Source organism: Denticeps clupeoides, chromosome 1, assembly GCF_900700375.1.
Source record: "Denticeps clupeoides chromosome 1, fDenClu1.1, whole genome shotgun sequence".
NCBI lineage: Eukaryota > Metazoa > Chordata > Actinopteri > Clupeiformes > Denticipitidae > Denticeps > Denticeps clupeoides.
Genome location: NC_041707.1, coordinates 29,644,959 through 29,666,701, shown reverse-complemented (window position 1 = coordinate 29,666,701; position 21,743 = coordinate 29,644,959). Strand labels below are relative to the sequence as shown.

At 42.7% G+C, this 21,743-nt stretch overlaps 2 protein-coding genes across 3 annotated transcripts in view; both read left to right on the top strand.

The window, feature by feature from the left end:
• The first annotated feature begins 12,898 nt into the window (after positions 1-12,898).
• LOC114792355 (speckle-type POZ protein-like) lies at positions 12,899-13,837 on the top strand. Its single transcript, XM_028983429.1, has 4 exons — positions 12,899-13,016; positions 13,180-13,298; positions 13,395-13,546; positions 13,711-13,837. The coding sequence occupies exons 1-4, from the start codon at positions 12,990-12,992 to the stop codon at positions 13,719-13,721; spliced, it is 309 nt and encodes a 102-aa protein (XP_028839262.1). The 5' UTR covers positions 12,899-12,989; the 3' UTR covers positions 13,722-13,837.
• A 4,070-nt stretch (positions 13,838-17,907) lies between these two features.
• The window catches only part of LOC114777002 (formin), a 60,665-nt gene continuing 56,829 nt past the window's right edge, over positions 17,908-21,743 (top strand). For both annotated transcript variants that reach the window (XM_028966938.1, XM_028966928.1), the window contains exons 1-2: positions 17,908-18,266; positions 19,284-21,118. In XM_028966938.1, coding sequence (XP_028822771.1) covers positions 19,444-21,118 — 1,675 coding nt within the window. In that variant the 5' untranslated portion in view covers positions 17,908-18,266; positions 19,284-19,443. The remainder of the gene's footprint in view (positions 18,267-19,283; positions 21,119-21,743) is intronic.

Genomic DNA, 21,743 nt, shown 5'->3' with positions numbered 1-21,743 from the left:
CGTTTTCATTTTTTTTACTTTTGTCTTTGGACAGAAGGGGGTGCACTAGCCTTGACATTTCATTCACCACTGCAGTGGTCTGGTCCTACTATGTGGATGGTGAGAAGAGATACTTGCTCCCTGTCCCTGTCACTCCAATTGTAAGTCACTCTGGATAAGGGTGTCTGGTAAATGCTGTAATTGTAAATGTATATGGACCCCAAGCCATGTGTTTTATGTTTAACAGACTTAATATTTTCCTAGTACTAATAAATGTGACATTCACTTATTTGCCCATCTAAACGCTGTTGTGGAAGTCTTTTCCTGCAGTGAAACACCTGAGGACTGTAAAGAGTAGAAGGTCAGCTGAGTTCAGTCAGGTTTATTTAATGTGCACACGGGGGAACTCGTCATGAGGACTCCCACCGATTAGTAAGTTCACAAGCATATTTATACCACTCTGGGTGATGCAGGGTATGAAAACGGCATCGCTCGTGTTAGGACAATGGTGCCAATCGGGCTCACAAAATCTTTTATCAGCTTCTGTCCACACAGCCTTGTGTGTCACCAAAGTTTGAAGTAAGATACAGCTGTCTTCTGCTGTTCCATGGTTAAAGAACATGTGAAAAGACCAGGCTTCCTCCTTTTGAACATTATCATGATCACCACAATAGGCACAGAAATGTACACTCTAAAACAGCCCAATTTGGGTTATTTTGGTAAATCAGCGCTGGGTAAAAAAGGGACTAACTCAACGCCGGGTTATTTTGACCCAACAAGTTGGGTTAAACATTTAACCCAGCATGCTGGGTTGTGGTTTTTAACCCAACTATTAGTTAAAAAAGTCTATGCTGCTGGGTTGAATGAAAGTAAAGTCAGAAGTAAAAACTTTGTTATTACAATTACTAAAATAAAAACAATTAATGTCAAAAATGTGTCCATATGAATTTATGACATTTTTCCCATCTCCACCTCAGCATTAACACAATTTTAATGAAAATGTATCAAACTGTATCACAGAAACACGGGGACTGAAGTCAGACAAATTAACTAGGAAAACACAATTTGATATATGAAAACATTTCATTACATTTACATCATGCATAAACATAAATAGGTACTAAGATATAAGAGTAATCTGTAAGAAACATTAGTTTCAATGTAACTGCAGTGTAGAAGAAATATATATTAATAATGACACCTGAAGTTATAAACATTGACTTTAAGAATGCCAATTTAATATAGGAAAACATTTACAATCATGTGCAAACATCATAAAGTAAAATATAAAAGTGGAGTGATTGTCAAATGTGATACAAACCAGCACAGCACACGGTGCACACAGTGAAATTTGTCCTCTGCATTTAACCCATCACCCTGAGTGAGCAGTGGGCAGCCATGACAGGCGCCCGGGGAGCAGTGTTTGGGGACGGTGCTTTGTTCAGTGGCACCTTGGTGGATCGGGATTTGAACTGGCAACCTTCTGATTACGGGGCCGCTTCCTTAACCGCTAGGCCACCACTGCCCCCAATAGATACTGAAATATAAGAGTCATCTGTAAGAAACATACTTCAAACTGACTGAAGTCAAATTTACTTCCAAGAAAATATGTATTTAAAATATGAAAACATTTCATAATGTGCAGAAATATATATGCATTAGCCTCAACATACCATGTAAGAGAAATGGTCACAGTAGGATTCATTCAAGTATTTAGAAGTAATGGTGTACAAGTTGAAGAACACAGAATCCAAGGAAGCGGTTAGGTCACAGTAATATTAATTACTTTTTGTCTGCAAAAATTAATGCTAGCAGAAATCTTATTGCCGGTGTCTCCTCCCCAGGAAGAACTGTGTAGAAACTGCCACACCAGTGAACACTGCTTGGGGTAGTTCACATCGAAGACGAAGAGTGCTTTAAAGCAAACGTCCACTGCAGCAAGTAACGTACTTTGCTCAAGTGCTGTGCCATTTATTATAGCAAAGGCCTGAAAGCAGTGGTTGTCTCCAAGCATGAGAACATAAGGAAATTCAATGGACTCTTTTGAAAAAAGATACTCAGCCATATTAATCGAAATCCAAACAAAAGAAAAATATATGAAGAAAAAAATAAATGGTGTAGATTCATTAAGAACTCAAAGGTGTAAAAGTGAAATATCTTTAAAGTTACCTTTATAACACCTAAAAAACATTTAAGAGCTGTTGCGTCCTTTGGGCCGTAGAATGGTTTGGGGTGCTTTGTGTTTGCGTGTTTTCCTTTTAGGCTGTCTGCTGGGCGGAGATTTGGATTATGGTTCCGCTCACCAATTCCCTCGTCAACTGCCAGCCAATCGCACAGGACGGGACTACTTAAGGACCATTCCAACCACCAGTCGGTTCTCATTGTTGTAGAGCCAGAGGAGAGTTTTGGATAGTTGCAGATAAGACTTTGTTGTGTGTTTGAGTAATTAGTGTGGTTAGTTGTGTCCTGTAATAGAGGAATAGTTTATTTAATGTCACGCTGTACAGAGGAACAGTTGCTTCCGATAGCTGCCTATTTCTCCGTTGTGTCGTCCAGTGACTATAGGAAACTGAAAGACTTTGTTTTGTGTGGTGAAAATGGGTCATGTTCTTGCTGCATCATCAGAGAATCCGGTCACATGGCCCACTTCGGCCTCGGCCACGAGTGACTCAGAGACTGAGCCAAAAATCCATGAGTACTCCTTACAGGAACAGGTACTCCAATTTGAATCAGCGAAATTGTATTCAGAGCGGCACGTTTGCGTGTTTTAAGAAAATTGAGATGGAAATTCAGATAAGGAAATTGGAAATACAGCGGGAGCTGGATTTGGAAAATGAGCGTGTTCGCGAGTTTCATCGTGATTGGGAGGAACGCGACTTCGCCTTGCGAGAGCTGGAACTAGCAGTCCGTACTGGGATCGACCCACGTCCTGCGGTACCACTCTGTGGTTCCAGATTCAGTTCTCCAGGAGGTGTACCAGGACACAGGAACCGTTGCGGAGTGTTTTGCCACATTTGGTACAACCGGAAAACATACACCAGACGGTTAATCACTTTGTTGTGTGTAATATTCAAATGGTGCCACTGATTAATGAATGGCAAGTTGAGAAGTATTTAAATCACTTTGAAAGTGTTGTCCATACATTAAAGTGGCTGGTTAATGTTTGAACTTTGTTATTGCAGTGCGTGTTGACCAGGAAAGCACAGGACGTGTATGACTGTAGACCAGAGTTTAGATTATAGCGTCATGAAGACTGCTTTTCTGAATGCCTATGAACTCGTACCGGAAGCATATCTGCAACGTTTCAGGGGTCTTCAACAAGATGAACGGGTCACATTTGTTTAGTTTGCTCACAAGGAGAACAAGTTTGATCGCTGGTGTTCTTAACAGCAGGTTACCACGAAGGAACAGTTACGTGAGTTATATCTGCTGGAAGAATTTAAAAATAGCTGTCCCACCACTGTGTCTACCTATCTGAGCGAAGCTAAGGTGACCACGTTAGCTAAGGCTGCCAGCAGCGTTGACTTAGTTCGTCCTGATGCACTGGAATGGGTCTTCTTTTTGGGTCTTCCCAGTCTGTAGGCTCGTTCGTGCCGACATTCCCATGGCAGGGCTGGAGAAATCCGAGGTTAGGACGAGCATCCACACAGAGTTTTGTGAGAGTTTCTACTGCCATAAGGTCAGACATCTTATTGCTGATTGCCCTGTGTTAGAAGGGGTTGGCCTTGTAGATAATGTAAATCCATAAATAAGGAGTTTAGTCCTTTCATTTTAATGCATTTGTTTCTTTGGGTGAGTGTGGAAAAGAACGTGTGGCAATTAAATTATTGTGTGACACAGGCACCACGCAATCTTTTATTTTGGATCCCTGTTTACAATTTTTGGATCCCTGTTTACAATTTTTGATGTGCTAGTGCAGGGATTCGATATGACACTTATGACTGTTCCCTTGCACTCTGTCCATATTGAAAGTGAACTACTTTCAGGTTGAGCTAACATTGTTATTCGTCCTCATTTACCAATGAATGGGATTCAATTTATTCTTGGTAATGATTTGGCCAGCGGACACATTTTTCCCTCTCCTGAGGTGATTAGAAATCCTCTTGTTGGCTCAGTACCCAGTGAAACCACTCAGAATACTAGTACATTTCCTGCTTGTGCGGTTACGAGAGCTCAGTCATGAAAATTTCAGGATATGGTGGATTTCTTTCTTTACTCCAGATCACAGGTCTGAAAGTTCCACGTCCCTAACGGTGGTGTCAAACCCTACTGAAAGCCTGTCTGTGGGGGATGGGGGAGAAAGTAATGACTATAAGTTAACGCTCTTGGTTGACAGCAGAGGTTGAATGTAAGCAGAACCAAGATCCGTCATTAGCTAGTGCTGTTCGGCTGCCGTGACAAAAGACAACACTTCAGGTTAGTCTGTAGCGTATTATTGGGATGATTTAGATTTGATTTAGATTTACAGCATTTATCAGACGCCCTTATCCAGAGCGACTTACAATCAGTAGTTTCAGGGGACAGTCTCCCTGGAGCAATTTAGGGTTAAGTGTCTTGCTCAGGGACACAATGGTAGTAAGTGGGATTCGAACCCGGGTCTTCTGGTTCATAGGCGAGTGTGTTACCCACTAGGCTACTACCACCCATGACACGGTGCTTATGCGTAAATGGACTCCACCGCAGAGTGTGGATTTGGGGTGGAACACAGTTCATCAACTGGTGGTTCCGGCTAGTTTTTGGGAGCATGTGTTGACTTTGGGACATGGTCACTTGGGCGTTAAGAAAGCGAATGAACGCAACTTACGTTATTTCTTCTGGCCTGGCCTCAAATCGGACGTGGTCAAACATTGTCATGCATGCCATGCCTGCCAGTTGGCAGAGAAGCCAAATCAGGTAATTTCACCCAGTGATTGGAGAACAATTTGAGCGTGTCAAATTAGACTTTGCCAAAGACAACTTTTATTGACAATCAACCGTTACCCTCTCAGAGCTCTCCATTAAGAACGTAACTTTGAGTGCCTATCATCCAGAGAGCCAAGGAGCTCTTGAACGCTTTCACCAAACACTTAAGTCCATGTTTCGGGTGTATTGTGTAGAAACAGAGAAAGAGTGGGATGAAACTCTTCCTATGTTGCTGTTTGCGGTTTGTGATACCACACAAGAATCACTGTTTTAGTCCTGCTTATGTCATTTTTGGACACTATTCAGGGACCTCCGAAGGTGTTACGCGAGCATTGGGAGTCAGGAAAACCTAAACAAACCAGTATATTGGATTATGCTAGTTTTCAAGACCGTTTGCACAGTGCGTGGGATTCTGCCAGTAGTACACTGTCCTCAGCTCAGAGTGAATGCTGTGACTAAGCCTGATTCCTTTCCCCTGCCTTGGATGGAGGATTGTGTGGATAAGGTTTGCTCCGCTCCCTTTGTCTGTAAGCTTGACCTCTTAAAGGGTTACTGGCAGGTGCTGCTAACACCCAGAGCTGCAGAGATTTTGGCCTTCGTAACCTCCCATTATTATCCAATGTGTCAAACTGTGAAGCTTAACATGTGGAGATGCTGCAAACAGTTTTTTCACGGTTTGGGTCCGTGCGTCTTACACTAAATGTTAATTTGTTAAAGCCACAGTGACCAATCTGGGAAAACAGGTGGGTCAGGGGCAAGTTCGTCCACTTGAGGCCAAGATTTTAGCTATCACAGAATTTCCTACACCCACCACTCTAAGGCAATTGCTCAGATAGAGCTACCTCTGGTCTTTCTCTCCAGGATAAGGAACACTAACCAACGCATCCTTCGCTGGTCCTTGTACTTACAGGGGTTTGCCTTTGAGATACGCTACAAGAGAGGACTGGATAATGTTTTGGCAGATACCTTGTCACATGTTTATTCAGGTAAAAAATTTTTTTTTTTTTTATGAATGAAAAAAAATAGGATTTCCTTTTTTTGGTGGGGAGGTGTTTACGTCCTTTGGGCCGTAGAATGGTTTGGGGTGCTTTCCTTTTAGGCTGTCTGCTGGGCAGAGATTTGGATTATCGTTCCGCTCACCAATTTCCTCGTCTACTGCCATAACAACAACAACAACATTTATTTCTTATATAGCCCAAAATCACATACAGTATGTCTCAATGGGCTTTGACAGGCCCTACAGTTGACACCCCCCACACTTGACCCTTCTGCACACAAGGAAAAATTCCACACAAAAAAAAACTAGGAGAGAGAAAAAAAGAAAGGAAGAAACCTTGGGAAGGAGTGATACAGAGAGGGACCCCCTTCCAGGGTAGAGTGAGCCTGCAAACGGTGTCAGTGCAGGGTTTGATATGATATAATAATAAGTCCTACAGTTGTAGGGTTGGAGAAGTCCAGGATGTATTCAGTGTCATGGTCTAGATTACGTGTCCATAATGATGTTACTGGTCCATTTGAAGATCCCTGAAGCTGTAGTTGTAATGGTGGTGGTGGCTGTGGTGACCCTCTGGTTTGTTTCATGTTTTGTCCTTGTAAAGCAGTTGTCAGGAACCAGGATTTATTTGCTGGTCTGATCACTGGGGTCTGCCAGTAGTCTGGGTGCTTGATTCCGTGTCTCGGAGAAAAACAAACAGAAGCAGCGGCAGACGGTTGCACTGTACGACCGATACTGAAATATGTGGTTATAATGGTATATTGGTGCTACAGTGGCCCGGTACCCTAACTAGGACAGCCTAACTAGGGTGAATTTAACTCTGTCTGTGTCTAACAGGGGGACTCTGTGATAAACTGGACTTTATAATTGACACTGCGTCAAAATCAAGTGAAATGAGGGTCTAGGACTTTAGCAAAAAGCCAGAGAAAACAGATAGGTTTTGAGATTGGATTTAAACACTGAGACTGTGTCTGAATCCCGGACACTGACAGGCAAGCTGTTCCACAACTGCTGAGCTCTATAGGAGAAGGATCTGCTCCCAGCTGTGACATTCTGCACCTTTGGTACCAGTAGTGACCCCACACCCATTGATCGAAGGGGGCGTGGCGGTTCGTAAGGAACCAAAAGTTCACTCAGGTACTGTGGGGCGAGACCATTAAGCCTTTGTTGTGTGTTTGAGTGATTTAGTGTGGTTAGTTGTGGCATTGTGTATTTGTAGAGTCTCTCCTTTCATGGTGTGTTGTCCTCCTGTGGGTTGTTATATATAGCACTTTAGGTTTTGTTGGTTGTTCACTACTCACTGTAAATAAAAGCACAATATTTCACCTGGTATCTGTGTATTCCCACTGCACACATTCCCCTTATTTGTCATGCTTCCCAACCCCTAAACTGGGACATGACCGCATTAAAGACCATAACACACCAAGCTATCAGCCAGTGTTTGCATTAGTTAACCACTGACCATAGCCTTGGCACTATGCTGCAACATTTTGGCCCAGGTGCAGATGACTCAATGCAACAACACAGTTGCCTTTTAAAAAAAAAAAAAAAAACAGTGAAACATGTGGGTAACTGTCAGGTAAAAGAAATGTTCTTGGTCTGTGTTTAAGGAAACAAAAAGGGCACAGTTCAAGTCATAACCAGACCAATGTTGTTATCTCAATGCTATAATTTAAATCATAGGAAAAAAAATAAAAAATTACAGCTTCATATCGGTCATCAAATGCTGTGGCAACATTGGCAGTACAATATAATATATATGCAAAGCCTTCATGAAGCATTTTTCTTTCTTTTCTTTGGGTAAATATATCTTCCACTGTGCATCAAGCAGGGCAGATCAGAAGTTTTAATTACAGAGGTCACACTAGAATCAACATGGAGAAGGTTCACTTCTCAGAGGGAAGGATGTGGAGCAGGATGTGTGGAACATGTGGGGAGTGTGTGTTTGGAATGTGTCTGCGTCGCCGTTTCAGTGTGAGTGTCAGTGTAGGTGTGCATGACCTTATTTGAAACCTCCTCCAGGGCTGCAAGCCACGCCTTTATCTGAGCTCTATCCTGCTTCACCTTATCAGTCCAATTGGGGATGTTCGTGGTGGACGCGTCCACGTCTCTTGCATTAAGTGTGCCGAATCCTCGTTGGAGGGGAAAAAGGCAATCAATAAAAGTATTTCAGGAGTGCTTTATATGGAGTCATGTCATTGCCAGGATAATCGATGGGGCGAGCAAGGCCGCTGTGGTCATCACAAACAACTTTGAGTCAAACCAGGAAATCCTGGTAATCCAGGAAAAATAGGATTACCTGTTTTTTAGGCATGTGATATTTACATGGATGTACATCCTTGTGGACCAGAGATTTGAGGGGGCACAGTACCACAGGTCCAGATTCTTCCAATCAATCAATCTTGTTGACTTCACACAACTCCAAATCTTCAGAGCAATTTTGGCCGGAGATGGTTGTGTACATCATTCCATGCACATCCTCCCCTTCATAATGTGGCCTCTCTTGAACTCCTGCATTACTTGTATTCCGGTTGTAATATCTTGGATGGTTTCGCCCCCTTTAAAGGGGATTTGTAAGCCATTTGGCTTTCTCCTACGCATCGTAATTACAGGTCTAGTGAGGGAGAACTGGAACAATCTGTAAACCCCTTACTACACCGTGCCTTTGACCTTCAGTATGTGTGTGCATACATTCATACAGCTACGTGTGTGTGTGTGTATATATATATGTATATATGTATAAATTTGCTAAAACTTGCCCCCCATCTGCCCCAACTAGACTGGAGCAGCGGATGTCCAGCAATCGTTCCATATCTACTGCCTCGCAATGTCAAACCAGCGTGACACTTTTGTTATAAGGAAATTATCTATGGGCATCATTATTTATGATTGAGACATTTATTTTGTCGGTTGAAGCACAAAAATCCAGATTTGATTACTTAAAATACCCAGTTCTAGCAAAAGCCAAAAGAATTGAATGAATTTTGCTTCTTGTTTTCTTCATTGAAATGCTTGAATAGAAAATGGTCAGTCATTTTTTTTTAAAAAGCTTGCTATGGATCTAAATCTGCTTGATAAACCTTTTCTCTCTCTCTCCGCTTTTGTATTATCATACTGTTCATTTCTTTGCTCTAATATTTTTGTCATGTCTAAGTGAGTAATAATTTGTGCTGTCTGGGCTGCAGCCAGTGCAATAAGTGGTCATGTAAAAATATTTGCTCCTTTTGTTCATACAATGTTTCTGTGTTCACTATATGGCAACATCTACCCAGACTTTATCACTTAAACTTTACAAACATGCACCTTACAACAAGCCCCCTATTTAAGGTTGTCTGATCCGGAGATCTACAGACTTGTCCTCAAACTCGACTACTGAGGCGTGCTCCTTACCAGTGTTCCCTAATATATGGGTAAAAATATAAAAATAACAAATTGGTGCTGACCTCTGGATAAATTCCAGCGATGTGGCAGCCTCTTCTGGGTATTCAATGTTAAACACATAGTATGACCCAAAGAGAACAGCAAGGGCAGAATTGAAGTCTGAATGCTCGTTCAGTTGGAGGACAACTCTGCCCTCAATGGAGAGCATCCATTTCATTGCTCCCAGAATGGACTGTCCTGAAATTTAAGGTGACACAGGTGCACAGGATTCAATGTAAGAGGGTTAACATTTGTGTTACATAAAATGTTACATAAAAAGCAGAATCGTAAAGCACCTTGAACTGTTATATGTAATACTGATAACTTTAAGACTAGTTGACCAATCCAAACCTTGCTCTGGATATCACCAATCAGCATACAGCAAATGGTGCAATGTCAGATGCACTGAATTCTCCCAACACAGATTTTACTTGATTGATGATTAAAAGCTGAAGACCTTCTGACAAGCACTGAAAGGACAACAAATCTTTTTCCCACACCTAATGTTCAACTTTAAATGCTCACAGATGCCTGAAAAATCTGAAGCTTTAAAAGTGCATTCCTCAACCTGACAATTCAAATTTACAAACTCACTAGATCTCACTGGCTTTAGTTTTGTGTGGTTTCGGTACATGTGTGTCTGTAACGCACATGCTGTCTTGAAATTACAAGGACATTTGGAGATCCCACATTGAAACCTAATGTTTGCACGGTTTCTGTGCACTTTAACATGCTTAATATAACTGAGGATTGTCCCTGCAAAGAAATAACATTCTTTGCATTTGAGAGACATACTGATTACAGTATGTAGTTGAACTGACTGTTTGGCTGGTGTTTGCTACAGATTCATATCCTGAAAAAAACGTATGTGACAGACTTAAACATGTAAAGCCAAAATCAATAATGTGTCAAAATGCATTCACTAGTTGGAAATGACACTCCTGTGTCCTCAGGTTAGATGATCAAAGTCCAAAAATGCAGCGTCTTACCTGTTGCAGTGTCCTGTGTCGCCTAGGTCGGTTACCGTTGACAATACCAACGGTCGCTAGCGAAGAAGAAAACAATTGTCAAGCTAATTAGCTGTAGCTAGCTAACAGACCAAGAAGCAACACTACAGGCATAAGCGCACACAATTGCAAATAAACATCTATCATGTGATGCTTCCCCTGAACCAGACTTACGAGACCAGATAGCACATAATAATGTATAATTATTTTGGAGCTCAGAAGATATGCGGCGTCTTACCTGTTGCAGTGTCCTGTGTCACCTAGGTCGGTTACCGTTGACAATACCAATGGTCGCTAGCAAAGGAGAAGACGAATGTCAAGCTAATTAGCTGAAGCTAGCTAACAGACCGACAAGCAATACTTGAAAAAATTAACATTAAGCTAAATTAGTGCTAGGTTAAGCTAATACACGTACTGTTGCAAAAAATAATGAGTTGATTTACCTTTCTGAAGTCAAAGGACGAGGAAAGTGTTGAATCTTCTTTCATGAAAATAATGCGAAGCTGGCCATCAGCACTTCATTTCTTAATATTGAGGATGTAAAATTAAAAACGCTGGGTCGTCCTCTGGCTTCATGAAAAATATCCTAGAAATATGATTTCTGTGTTCTGAATAACTCAAAGATGAGAAATATGAAAATTCCCGCTCAAAATTACTGTATTATGATATACAGCAATATGGTTTTACTGTAAAACAACAGCCGCCTAGGAATTTTAACCATGATGCTTTGCAAATCTACAGCAACATGCTGTATACAGGTTCTACAGTAAGGATTTGTTCATTATACAGTAATAATGCTGTGAAAACTACAGAAATTTGTTACAGTGTGGTTGTGAAGCTGAGCCTGCTGGGCCTGAACACCTCCCTCTGCAACTGGATCTTGGAGTTCCTGACTGAGAGACCTCAGTCTGTCTGGATCAGAAACAGCATCTCCAGCACCACCACCACACTGAGCACTGGAGCTCCACAGGGCTATTTGCTCAGTCCAATGCTGATCACCCTGCTGACCCATGACTGTGCAGTGATGACAACAGTGGTGGGTCTCATCAGCAAGAACAAAGAGTCAGCATACAGAGAGGAGGTGCAACTAATGGACTGGTGTAAGGTCAATTTTTATTTAGGAATGTGCACAAAATGAAAGCAATGACTGCTGACTTCAAAAAACAGTGGAAGGACCACTCTCCACTGAACATCGACGGATAGTAGAGAACACAAGTTCCTCTGTGTTCATCTAGAGGAGAACCTCTCCTGGGCTCTCAACACCATCCAAGAAAGCCCAGCTTCCTGCATAGGCTGAGGAAAGCTCATCTCCTACCACCCATCCTCACTACCTTCTATAGAGGGACCATTGAGAGCATTCTAACCAGCTGCATCACTACCTCTGTCACCTTCAGAAATATTATCTATTAATGCACCATTTTCCATTTTGCACTTCAGTATTTGCATTATATTACTTTGCACACAACAAGATGATGTCTCTTTTAGGGAAAACCTTGCATTTCCTATCTTTACACAGACAAACCACACACTCCATTAATTATATCATGGTGCAAGAATAACATCAGAAGTATTTTTAGATGTTGATATTGGATTCATTTTGATGCTGATCTACTAATTTAGTAATTAAAAAAATTGCCACGACGCAAGCACTGCAAAATGAAACAAAAAACAAACAAACAGCAGGGGGCTTTTTTCTCAGGCGCACGGTGCACCCTATTATCTGGGGTGCCAGATATCGCTTGGTTGCTCTATTGTCCGAGATGTTTTATTCAATTTTACGCGCATCAGGGAGCCACTGTCATATGCAGCCAAAATAAACAACACAATAAAGATTCTGCCCTTTAATGTTCAGGATCTTCAGACGTATTTGGACAAATGTGAGGCAAATAAAATAAAACGAATTAAGCTTATAACTCCCCAATCTGGCAACCGTTAGTTTGTCACAATTACAGGTTGTTTTGTTGTAAAGGACATATAGAGTTATAGTAACCACGTTTCATAAACACAAATCATGCTCGGTGTCAACAAGAGACAACACTGAGTGACAGCACTTTTGGTGAGTACCAACAAAATTTGAGATGGCGTTAGCATTAGCGGGCTTGCTAGCCTGTAAACTAACATTAATTCCTGATTCACAACTTTGTGTTTGGAGAGCAAACCTATCGACGATAAAGCATCAGAACGAGCATAATTTTCACTTGATAAGGGCGCGTGTTTTGGAGGCTTTAATTTTCGAAACAACTGCCAGACTGGTAGCCAAATGAATGTCAACCTGTGAGCGGATTTGAGTTGCGCTGAAGTAAAAGGTGTTTCGACTGGCGCAAGCGGGTGGGACGTGAATTGGCGTGTAGGACGACGAATGTTATTGTGCTCAAAACCCGGACTTCTGCTCACCTGATGTACTTTGTTTCATCACATTCATGTTTCAAATCTCTGTAGAGTGTGTAAAAAAATGAACAAACATGGGTAGATACAGCGAATAGATGTTTTCAGTGTCCCCTCAAGTTACACCATCACAGCCTGTATTTCTATGGGTGTGTTTTGTCAATGTCATTTTCTCCATCACTGCAGATTATTAGTGATCACAGACTATTCTTCAGAGATTCCTGAACAGCAATTCTTGCAAGAGATTCTACAGAGAGAGATTCCAGCGAGGGAGAGACCTGAGAATTCATTAGATCCTCCAAATGGCCCTCATCTACGACCACACTCAGGTATGTGCACATCTGTGAGGCAAATACATAATTGTCTGTATATTTTAGAATGCATTGCTCACTCCCTCTCTGTTGTTGCAGTGAACTGTGTTGAGATCTGCTGCTTGATTTGTTAAATAAATGTGCAAACGAATGACAAAATATATACAATTTGCCCTCTCAGCGCCAAGTGGACAAATATTCATACGTCTGGACCATCAGCAGCTTCAGCTTTGCTGATGATGTGAATGGTGTCCCCATCATGAGCTCCACAATTTCCAACCCCTGTGGAGAATTGCAATGGTAGGTGTTGGTCTTAGTTCTTCATTTGAAGTTCTTCATTCGTTTTTCTGGGAGCTGATCATTTTCTCACTCCTTCCTTCCTCTCTGCATTCTCAGGTGTCTGCAGTTGTTCCCCAATGGCGTGGATCCTGACTACGAGAGCTACCTGTCATTCTATCTCGTTCTGGTCAGTGCCCCAGACAGAGGTGTGCGGGTTAGTTGTAAACTAGCCATGCTCAATGCCGAGGGACAGGAGGAATTTTCCTTAGGTAAGTTCAGCTTGTTTGTTTAAGACAAACTATTTTCTGATAAAAACGATCTGTAAACACAGATGATTGTATATTATTTTAATGCTGGACCCTCACTCATGTTATCAGAGAACCGGGGTTACGTCAAGTAACCTCACGTTATTATTCCATTTGTTCCAACACAGAAAAACCCTGATCCAAAGGACCAAAGGAACTAGAAAGATCCACTGCTTCATTTGTTTTGTTGTTTTTACTTCATACATTATATTTTAATTTATTTAGTAATTACACATACACCATTTTAATTTTACCACAACTTCCTCACCATACAAACATCCAGTCTCACACTAGGCTGGCTGCAGTGTTGCGTAGCCCCAGAGTGGGGGGTGGTGGAGTGGCCAAGGCTCCTTTTCTGTTTGTCTATTAATTTATTGATGTATTGTTAGTTTGTCTCTCTTTATTTACGTGTTTGATTATTTGTGTTGGTTTTGTTTATGTGTTTTTTATTTTATACATAATTTTTCATTTATTTTATAATTTACACACAGCATTTTAACACATCTATCCTGAACACACAAACTTGCAGTGGTGGCCTAGCCTAGCCTAGCGGTTAAGAAAGCGGCCCTGTAATCAGAAGGTTGCCTGCTCTCCTTCTTACTAACCACTCCATCACTATCTGTCTGACTGTCTATGCGTCTGTCTATCTGTCTGTCTGTTTATTAATTCATTAATGTACTGTTAGTTTGTCTCTTCCTTTATTTATGTGTTTGTTTGGTTGATTTTTTGTGTTGATTTTGTTTATGTATATTATTATTTCAGTTTGTGCAATATTTTGTCCAAAAATAATTGTTTGCTATTTAGAGCTGAATTCTGACCACTGAGACATTTTGTTGTGTGCAGCATGTGCAAGGACTACAAAATGTTATTTACAATTGCATTATTATATATATATTGTATGCTCTACATGATACACTGATTACTTATGGTTACACTTTTTTTATATGTCTAAGCATAATGTAGTGTTGTCTGTCTGTGTTTAAGGCAACTAATTAGCCTAAAAATGCGTGCCCACCATGATATTAAAGTTTGTTTCATTTTTTTGTTTTGATATTGGCAAACTGGTCAACTGCCTAGAGCAGCACCCTGCCAGGGACAGCACAAGTGATAAAAAAATAGGCCATTGTCCAAGGTGGCTTGTGTCACGGCTACTGGAATCAGAATGTGAGCGCGTGTAGGAGGAAACGAGGAACCTTAGTGTGGTGGAACGCAAGGAGGCAGGTAAGTTCCCTCCGAGTTACTCTGTTTAGGTCACAATAGAGGACGGTACAAGACGAAAGGGAAGAGTTCAGGATACAGGATTGGAGAAGGGCAGGAACGGTCTTACGGGGTTTTGATGAGAGAGGAGTCGAGTTGTGATGACAATTTCACGTTACCTCGTTTCCATGTTACTCCCAGCATTCCAAATGAGGATTTATTTAACATCTACCTTCTTGTGACAAGAAAAAAGACAAAAACTAATGTGAGAACAATTCTGTTCTCGGTGTTGTCAGATAAAAAACCTAAAGCTGAGCAGCATTGTTCAGCATTGATCAGTGGTTCTTCTGTAATACAGTGTGTAAGAGCTGTCAATATTATTTCACATATTCTCAATATGTGATGAGGGCTTGTGTGTAGGTTGTAGTAGTTTATGATTTGTAGTTTAAGATTTCAAACAAATTCATATTTACTGATCAGGCATGGCGCAAAAATAAAATAATTTACTTCTTAGCTCTGTACCAGACAGCATTTAAAAGAATTGAAGAGGATTTGATTGTTTGTCAAAGATGGAATATGTACAGTTGGACCTATTTACCATGCCAAATCTGGATTTATAGTTTCTGACCAGTTTTTTTAGTTTTTTATTCTGTTAACTCTTCAGTTCTTTAGTACTATAGGATCAGGCCCTAGAACACCAGCAGTGTGTAATATAATTTTAAACACTAAGGTCCTGCAATGTCGCAACATTAAATAGATCTAGGTTGCATTCATTTTTTGCCAAAATCTTTTAAGATATGCACAGGATCGGAGTAACTACCCAGGAGAACTGGAGCAATTCCTGGTGGCTAATCTGAAGTCCTCTTGGTCAGTGGGGTTTTAAAAATGAAAAATAGTAAGAGCAAGGGTGGCACAGAAAAGGTTAAAATTGAAAAGAAGAAAGCCATGAAGTGTGGTCTCATGCAAGGCCTATTTCTGTTTGTAACTGAGCTAAATCTGTTCAGTTCAAAATTGTACATTGTCTACACTTCACACCTGCTCTCAAGAGCAAAATGAACTACAGTGTTTCACCTCTCAGTTGTAAATGTAGTTGTGAATCTGCGGATTATGTCCATTATGTTCAGTCTCAAATGAAAATTAGTCCTGGAAGTGCACCATGTGTCTCTGTATTTATTGTCTTATAGTATTGTTCTTATTTTTTTTAATGCTTTGCATTATACACTGATACATTTTTGTCACGTTTGGACATTACCAGATGCTCCGATCCCACATCATCCTCTCCGGAGTTTCATGTTTGCCTTGTCTTGTCTTCCCTGTTTATCTTGTTTGTTGTCATCTGTGATTATTAGTATAAATGTATCCTTCCTGTGTCCTGTTTTCATTCTGGCATTCATAATATTACATATGTTTCATGTGTTGATGTTTTCGTGTCTCTCTGAAAGCCCACATGCTGTTGTTATTTTTATTAAACCTGTTTGTGAGTTGTGCGTTTGCGTCCATCTTTCCATGACTTGTCCCCGTCTAGGGGTAGGGAAACAAGACAACAAACGAGGGGAATGTGTGCGGTGGGAATACACAGATACCAGGCCCAAGTGAATTTTTTTTTTTTTTTTACAGTGAGTAGTGAACAACCAACAAAACCTAAAGTGCAACAACAACACAACAATCCACAGGAGGACAACACACCATGAAAGTAGAGACAATACAAATACACAACAAAGCCATTACTAACCACACTAATCACTCTAACACACAACAAAGGCTACAACAATGCTACATGCTTACAATGCTTACTGTTACCTTAGAAGAATGTCCATAAAGAAGTGAAGTGAAAAAAGTGACTTTTGGCACAGGCGATTTCTCCGTCTGATGCCAATCCTGACAGAGCCCCCCCTCCAAGGGCTACATCCTCGGAGCCCCAGCAGTACCATCAGTGGAGGTGGCGAGGCGTACGGCGGCAACCACAGGGCTCCCGCCCTGCTGTGTCTTCCCACTGGCGGCCCCGGTCCCTCACGCTGGCTCCCCGGTGTGGTCCGGCATGGCGGCCCCGGTCCTTCAGGCTGGCTCCCCGGTGTGGTCCAGGAAGGCGGCCCTGGACCCTCTGGCTGTCTCCCCGATATGGTCCCGCATGGCAGCCCCAGTCCCTCAGGCTGGCTCCCTGTTGTGGTCCGGGATGTCGGCCCTGGACCCTCAGTCTGGCTCCCCAGTGTGGTACCGCATGGTGGCCCCGGACCCTCCAACCTGCATACATAAATCAGGGCCAACCCTTCCGGGTGCGTGAAGGCCCTGTCTTTGCACGTCCCCTTTGACATTTCTGGCAACCACATATGGCGCCCCTTTCTGGTGCCTTCTGGGATCATGCAGCCCCTCTCGCTACATGTCCCCACTGGTAGAGCGGCCAGCTTCTGTACCGCGGGGGACACCCCCAGGCATATGGCGTTTGCCAGAAGTCAAAATACACATGCACCGTTGCCAGGTCAAGTTCACGAAAATGCCCTAGCTGCAGTGGGGCGAAATCATGGCCCCTTTATTTCCTGTCTTGATGGGGCACAGGTGATTTCTCCACCTGATGCCAATCCTGACACAGCCACTCATATCCAACCACATGCAAAACACACACACACACACACACACACATTTTTTGGAGATTTTCTTATTTTTCAAATTATTCAAAATAAGTAAATGATTACCAGGGCAGTGCACATTTCGAATATAAAGGCATCACTAGGTTGAGGTACACGGACTGAGGTGTACCTCAGTTTTGGTGAGATAAAATTTGTTTCATTAATCAAATATCATTATAGTACATTGTTGTTATACATGTGCACTGCCCTGGTAATCATTTACTTATTTTCAATAAGTGACGTCCTCCGTCAACTCTCAGTGGTCGAGTGGTCGCCGTCGCCGTCGCCCCCTTTAAATCGGCCTGTTCGGCGCAGGACAGCGACGCCGGGTTTGTTTCTTCCTCCACCTGAGAAACTGCGGCTTCTCTCGCCGCACAGTCAGTGGAGGCGGACCCCCGCCGCTTTGCACCAATCAGAGCCCCTCTAAGAAACGGGACCCATTCTGATTGGCTCTGAGTGATGTCTGTCCGTTGCGGAGTGCGCTGTCCTCCAGGAGGCAGCGGTGGACGCGGTTGTATTTAGTGGAGGTGAGGAGAACAAATTAGTCCTCTGATTGAAATAGGCGCTTAACTGTTACGGACCTTCACCTGTCACGTGACCGTGCCCTTATAACGCAGCGTTCTGCGTCCTTACAGGGAAACTGGTTATCACCCGCAGCAGGGAGATGCAGGAAAACTTGCCGCCCCCGTTGCTGCGTGGTGGGTGTGAAACCAGTGGTTTAGAGGGGATGAGAGTTTTGAGGCGATGTTCCCGAAACCTCGCAGCGGCTTGTAAAAACCCTGAGAGGCGGCAGCAGCAGCATCAAGCATCGAGCATCAAGGACGTCGCGTTGCGAGAGGGAAACCCATGCCTGTAAAAACACGGTGAGCAGCGTTAATTCGACTCTCCCCGTTTAGTTCTCCTTTTGACTGACCGTTTGCATCGCCGTGTACAGTCCTCGTCCTTGTGGGACGTTTCGGCCGCTGCTTCAGAAGCCTTCATGCAAAATGCATGTTTCTAAAATTAGTAAGGACGCATAACCACAACGTGTAATACCGAGGTGCATGGATTGTAAGTAATAGTCAATAAATGATTTATCTCGTCTAAATATTGCTCATTTCATACATTACGTCATCTGCCACTCAAGGCCAGTGTCATAAGTTTCAGTGTTAATGCTTTTGCTGCCTTACCCAGTTATCATCATAATTTATTAATGTTTTTTTTTAAATACTAATATCTGTTTAGGGCACAGATAATATTGTTTAATTTCAGAACATGTTATTTCTATGTTGACCTTTCTCATCAAATATTTAGCTGTGTCATCTTTTCTCATATGGGCGATTCTCTGTGTGATGCATGGGGCATTTTGCTTCATCCCAATAACTAGTGGTCAGAACTCTGAACAAGTGTGACATGTATGTAGTACTTGTCGTATCTGATTACTGGGTCGTTCAATATAAAGTTATGACAAACACCATACAAGCAGTTTGAAAATGTGCCATGTGATGCACGGGACACAGAAAACTAGTCTCACTAGTTAAAACAATTATGTGAACTCAATAAGCATTCAGATAAAACTGAATGCACATATTTCAATGTATAATGGGTGTCAAAACTGTGCAGCACTTCAATAAAACTATTTATGCAATACCAATATATGCAACTAAAATGACCAAGATGGTGTGATGCACAGGAGGAGATGCATGGGACAACAATGTCACTGGTCTAAAAGCTACATGAGTGCTGTCACTTTGTAATTTGTGTAACTTTGTTAAGTTTAACATATGATAGCCAGACATTTTTTAGCATTTTGGTTTCATTTTCCAGAGAATTGCCCATATTTCTGTATTTCTGTAGGTTGTGAAAAAAATTAATAATCTATTATGTCTGCTTAACTGCAGTTATTTTCCCATTCTGCAAACTACCCTGGCTGCTGCATGCTGTATAGTGTCTTGGTAACCAGACTGCGAGAGTTTGTGTGATGAATGTCCGAAACTCCTGAAGGCTCTACAACTGGCAAGAAGAGACAGACCACTTAACTTAAGTGGAGAATGAATTAAGATGGCTGTTTTAATGGAGTGCAGGCATTCGATCCTGCACCTATATAAACCCGTCCATGAGCAGAGCTTCATCAGCCTGTACTTCCCCACTGGGAGGGTCCGAGGACTCAGGCACGCTGACCGCACCTCCCAGCTATGCCAGCCCCTGACTGATAATGAGTGTGACCAGACGGACGAGTATCCCACTGGAGACAAACAAAGACCCCAGTCTTACAAGTCAGTGGGCGAACTCCTGAACTCATGCGAGGCAACAAAGGCAGCAGTAGCGGAGCTGCGCTGGCTAGCCGCAGAACACCACCAGCTGCTCGCAGAGCTCTTATCTCTGTGCAGCCACTGTGCAGCCAGGGTCAAGATGGGCAACCAGGATGGCAAGCTCCAGGGTTACCCCACTGAAGGTGGAGATCCAGGCCATCCCTCTGTGGACAGTGGCAAGTTGCAGCACTCCTTATCAATGTCTCCGGAGCATAAGAGATCCATTTCGAAGGGCAGGAAGGTGAGGAAGCTTGGTGGAAAAAAGGACAGCGCAGAGGAGTTTCTCCAGAGTAAGATGAAGAAGAAACTGGGGAATGGCAAATCCTTAGAGCTTTCTCAGATGGAGGCAGAAACTGAGAATCCAGAAGCAGAGGAACGGAAACTTTATGCTGCTCCAGCATCGATTCGATGTCCTGACACTCCAGAAACAGGATCCTATGCCAGCGCTGCCAGTGAACCCATCCTTCCCATGGAAGAACCTTTCCACATTGCCAGGGATGACTGGGATTATATGGACAATGTACGCCCCTTCAGCTCCAGGTCTGACCTCTGCAGCGACATCTCAGAGTGTGAGAATGAGCCATACTTGGATTATGGAACGGCAATGGGCAGCAGCTTTTTGGAAGAGTTGCAGCAGTACAATCAACCAGAGCATCTCATAAATGATAGTGTTTTCCTTCCATCTGCTGCAAAGAGCAGCTCTGTAGTGCAATATATGGACCCAGATAATGTCAGGAACAGATCAGCTGTGCAGCTTTATGATGAGATAAACAGAAAGGGCTCTGCAGTGAGAGTGGTGGCCAAGGTGCAGCAGGTTGAGGGAACATTGCAGAAGGTTGGCCATACTAGCACAGAACAAAGTCAGAAGCTTGTGTCATCTGTTGTGGAGGTTGTTCCTCATTCCTGCAGGGAAATGCTGGGAGGTACTCAGAGGACCAGACTTCCCACTGGCCAGGAGAAAATAGGCCATTATGGCAATAATCTCCAGGTAGACACATATAGAACCTCTGAGGCTACCCAATTTAGCCCCTCCTTCAATGGTTCCCCACACTACAAAAACAAGACTAAAAGCCCGTCCTCCCCCTCTCTCTCTGAGGTCTTCAACACCTCCTTCCCGCCTTCTAATAGTCTGCAGAGCATGTCTCCTGTTCTTTCACCTCTGTCATCCAAGCTGACAAGCCCTCAGTTCAACCACAGAATTCTGCTGCTTCCAGAGGAGGACCTGGGAGAGGACAGAAACAGCCCAACACCTCCATCCTATGGGATGGCTCCTCTGTCTTCTGAAGATGGAGATGAGCCCAGGATCACCACAGAGATCATAGATAAAAATGGCAACAAAAGGACCATCACGAGGCTGGACCTGAACCTCAGTAGGCTTGATGGGGGGAACTGCAGATGGAACACGTTCAGCACGCCGTCAACAGGTTAGTGACAAGATCCCTGTCAGTGTGAAAATATTTTTTCTTTCCATTTTCAGTGCTTGATCAGGTTTTTTAAGTAGATCTAAGCATTTTAATTGACCTTTGAATTGAGCTCTTGGTTTTTTTTTAATCTTCTACACTGAACCAAACTTTTTGAACCATATGTAGTGGGTTGTCCTGCTCAGTAACATAACACCCTGACTCTTATAGAGGCTGCCGTTTCATGATCCATCCCGATTAAAAGCTATTTATTACCATGGCATGGAGCTGGGAGGGAGAAAGAGAAAGCGAGAGAGAGAGAGAAAGGGGAGGAAGGGCACGGATCAAAGCCCTGGTAGCCAGTTTTAGTTCAAACACTGCCTCAGTCATGAAAACAATGCCAATTCAAGCATCACCAATTTGATCTTCACATGTTAAGCTACATCCTGTAGAGCTGGAGAAGTGGGTCACATGGGCTGAAAGCCTTTCATTGGCTGTTCCAGGGGTCACAGGGCATTCGTGAGGAAAGGATTAAAACTCATGTGTACTGTTTCGAAATGAGGCTTGGGAAGAGATCCTGAATAGCAGAGCCAGGGTTTAATCTGGCCTGAATAAGCTGTATCTCATGGTTACACAGGGAACATGGCTG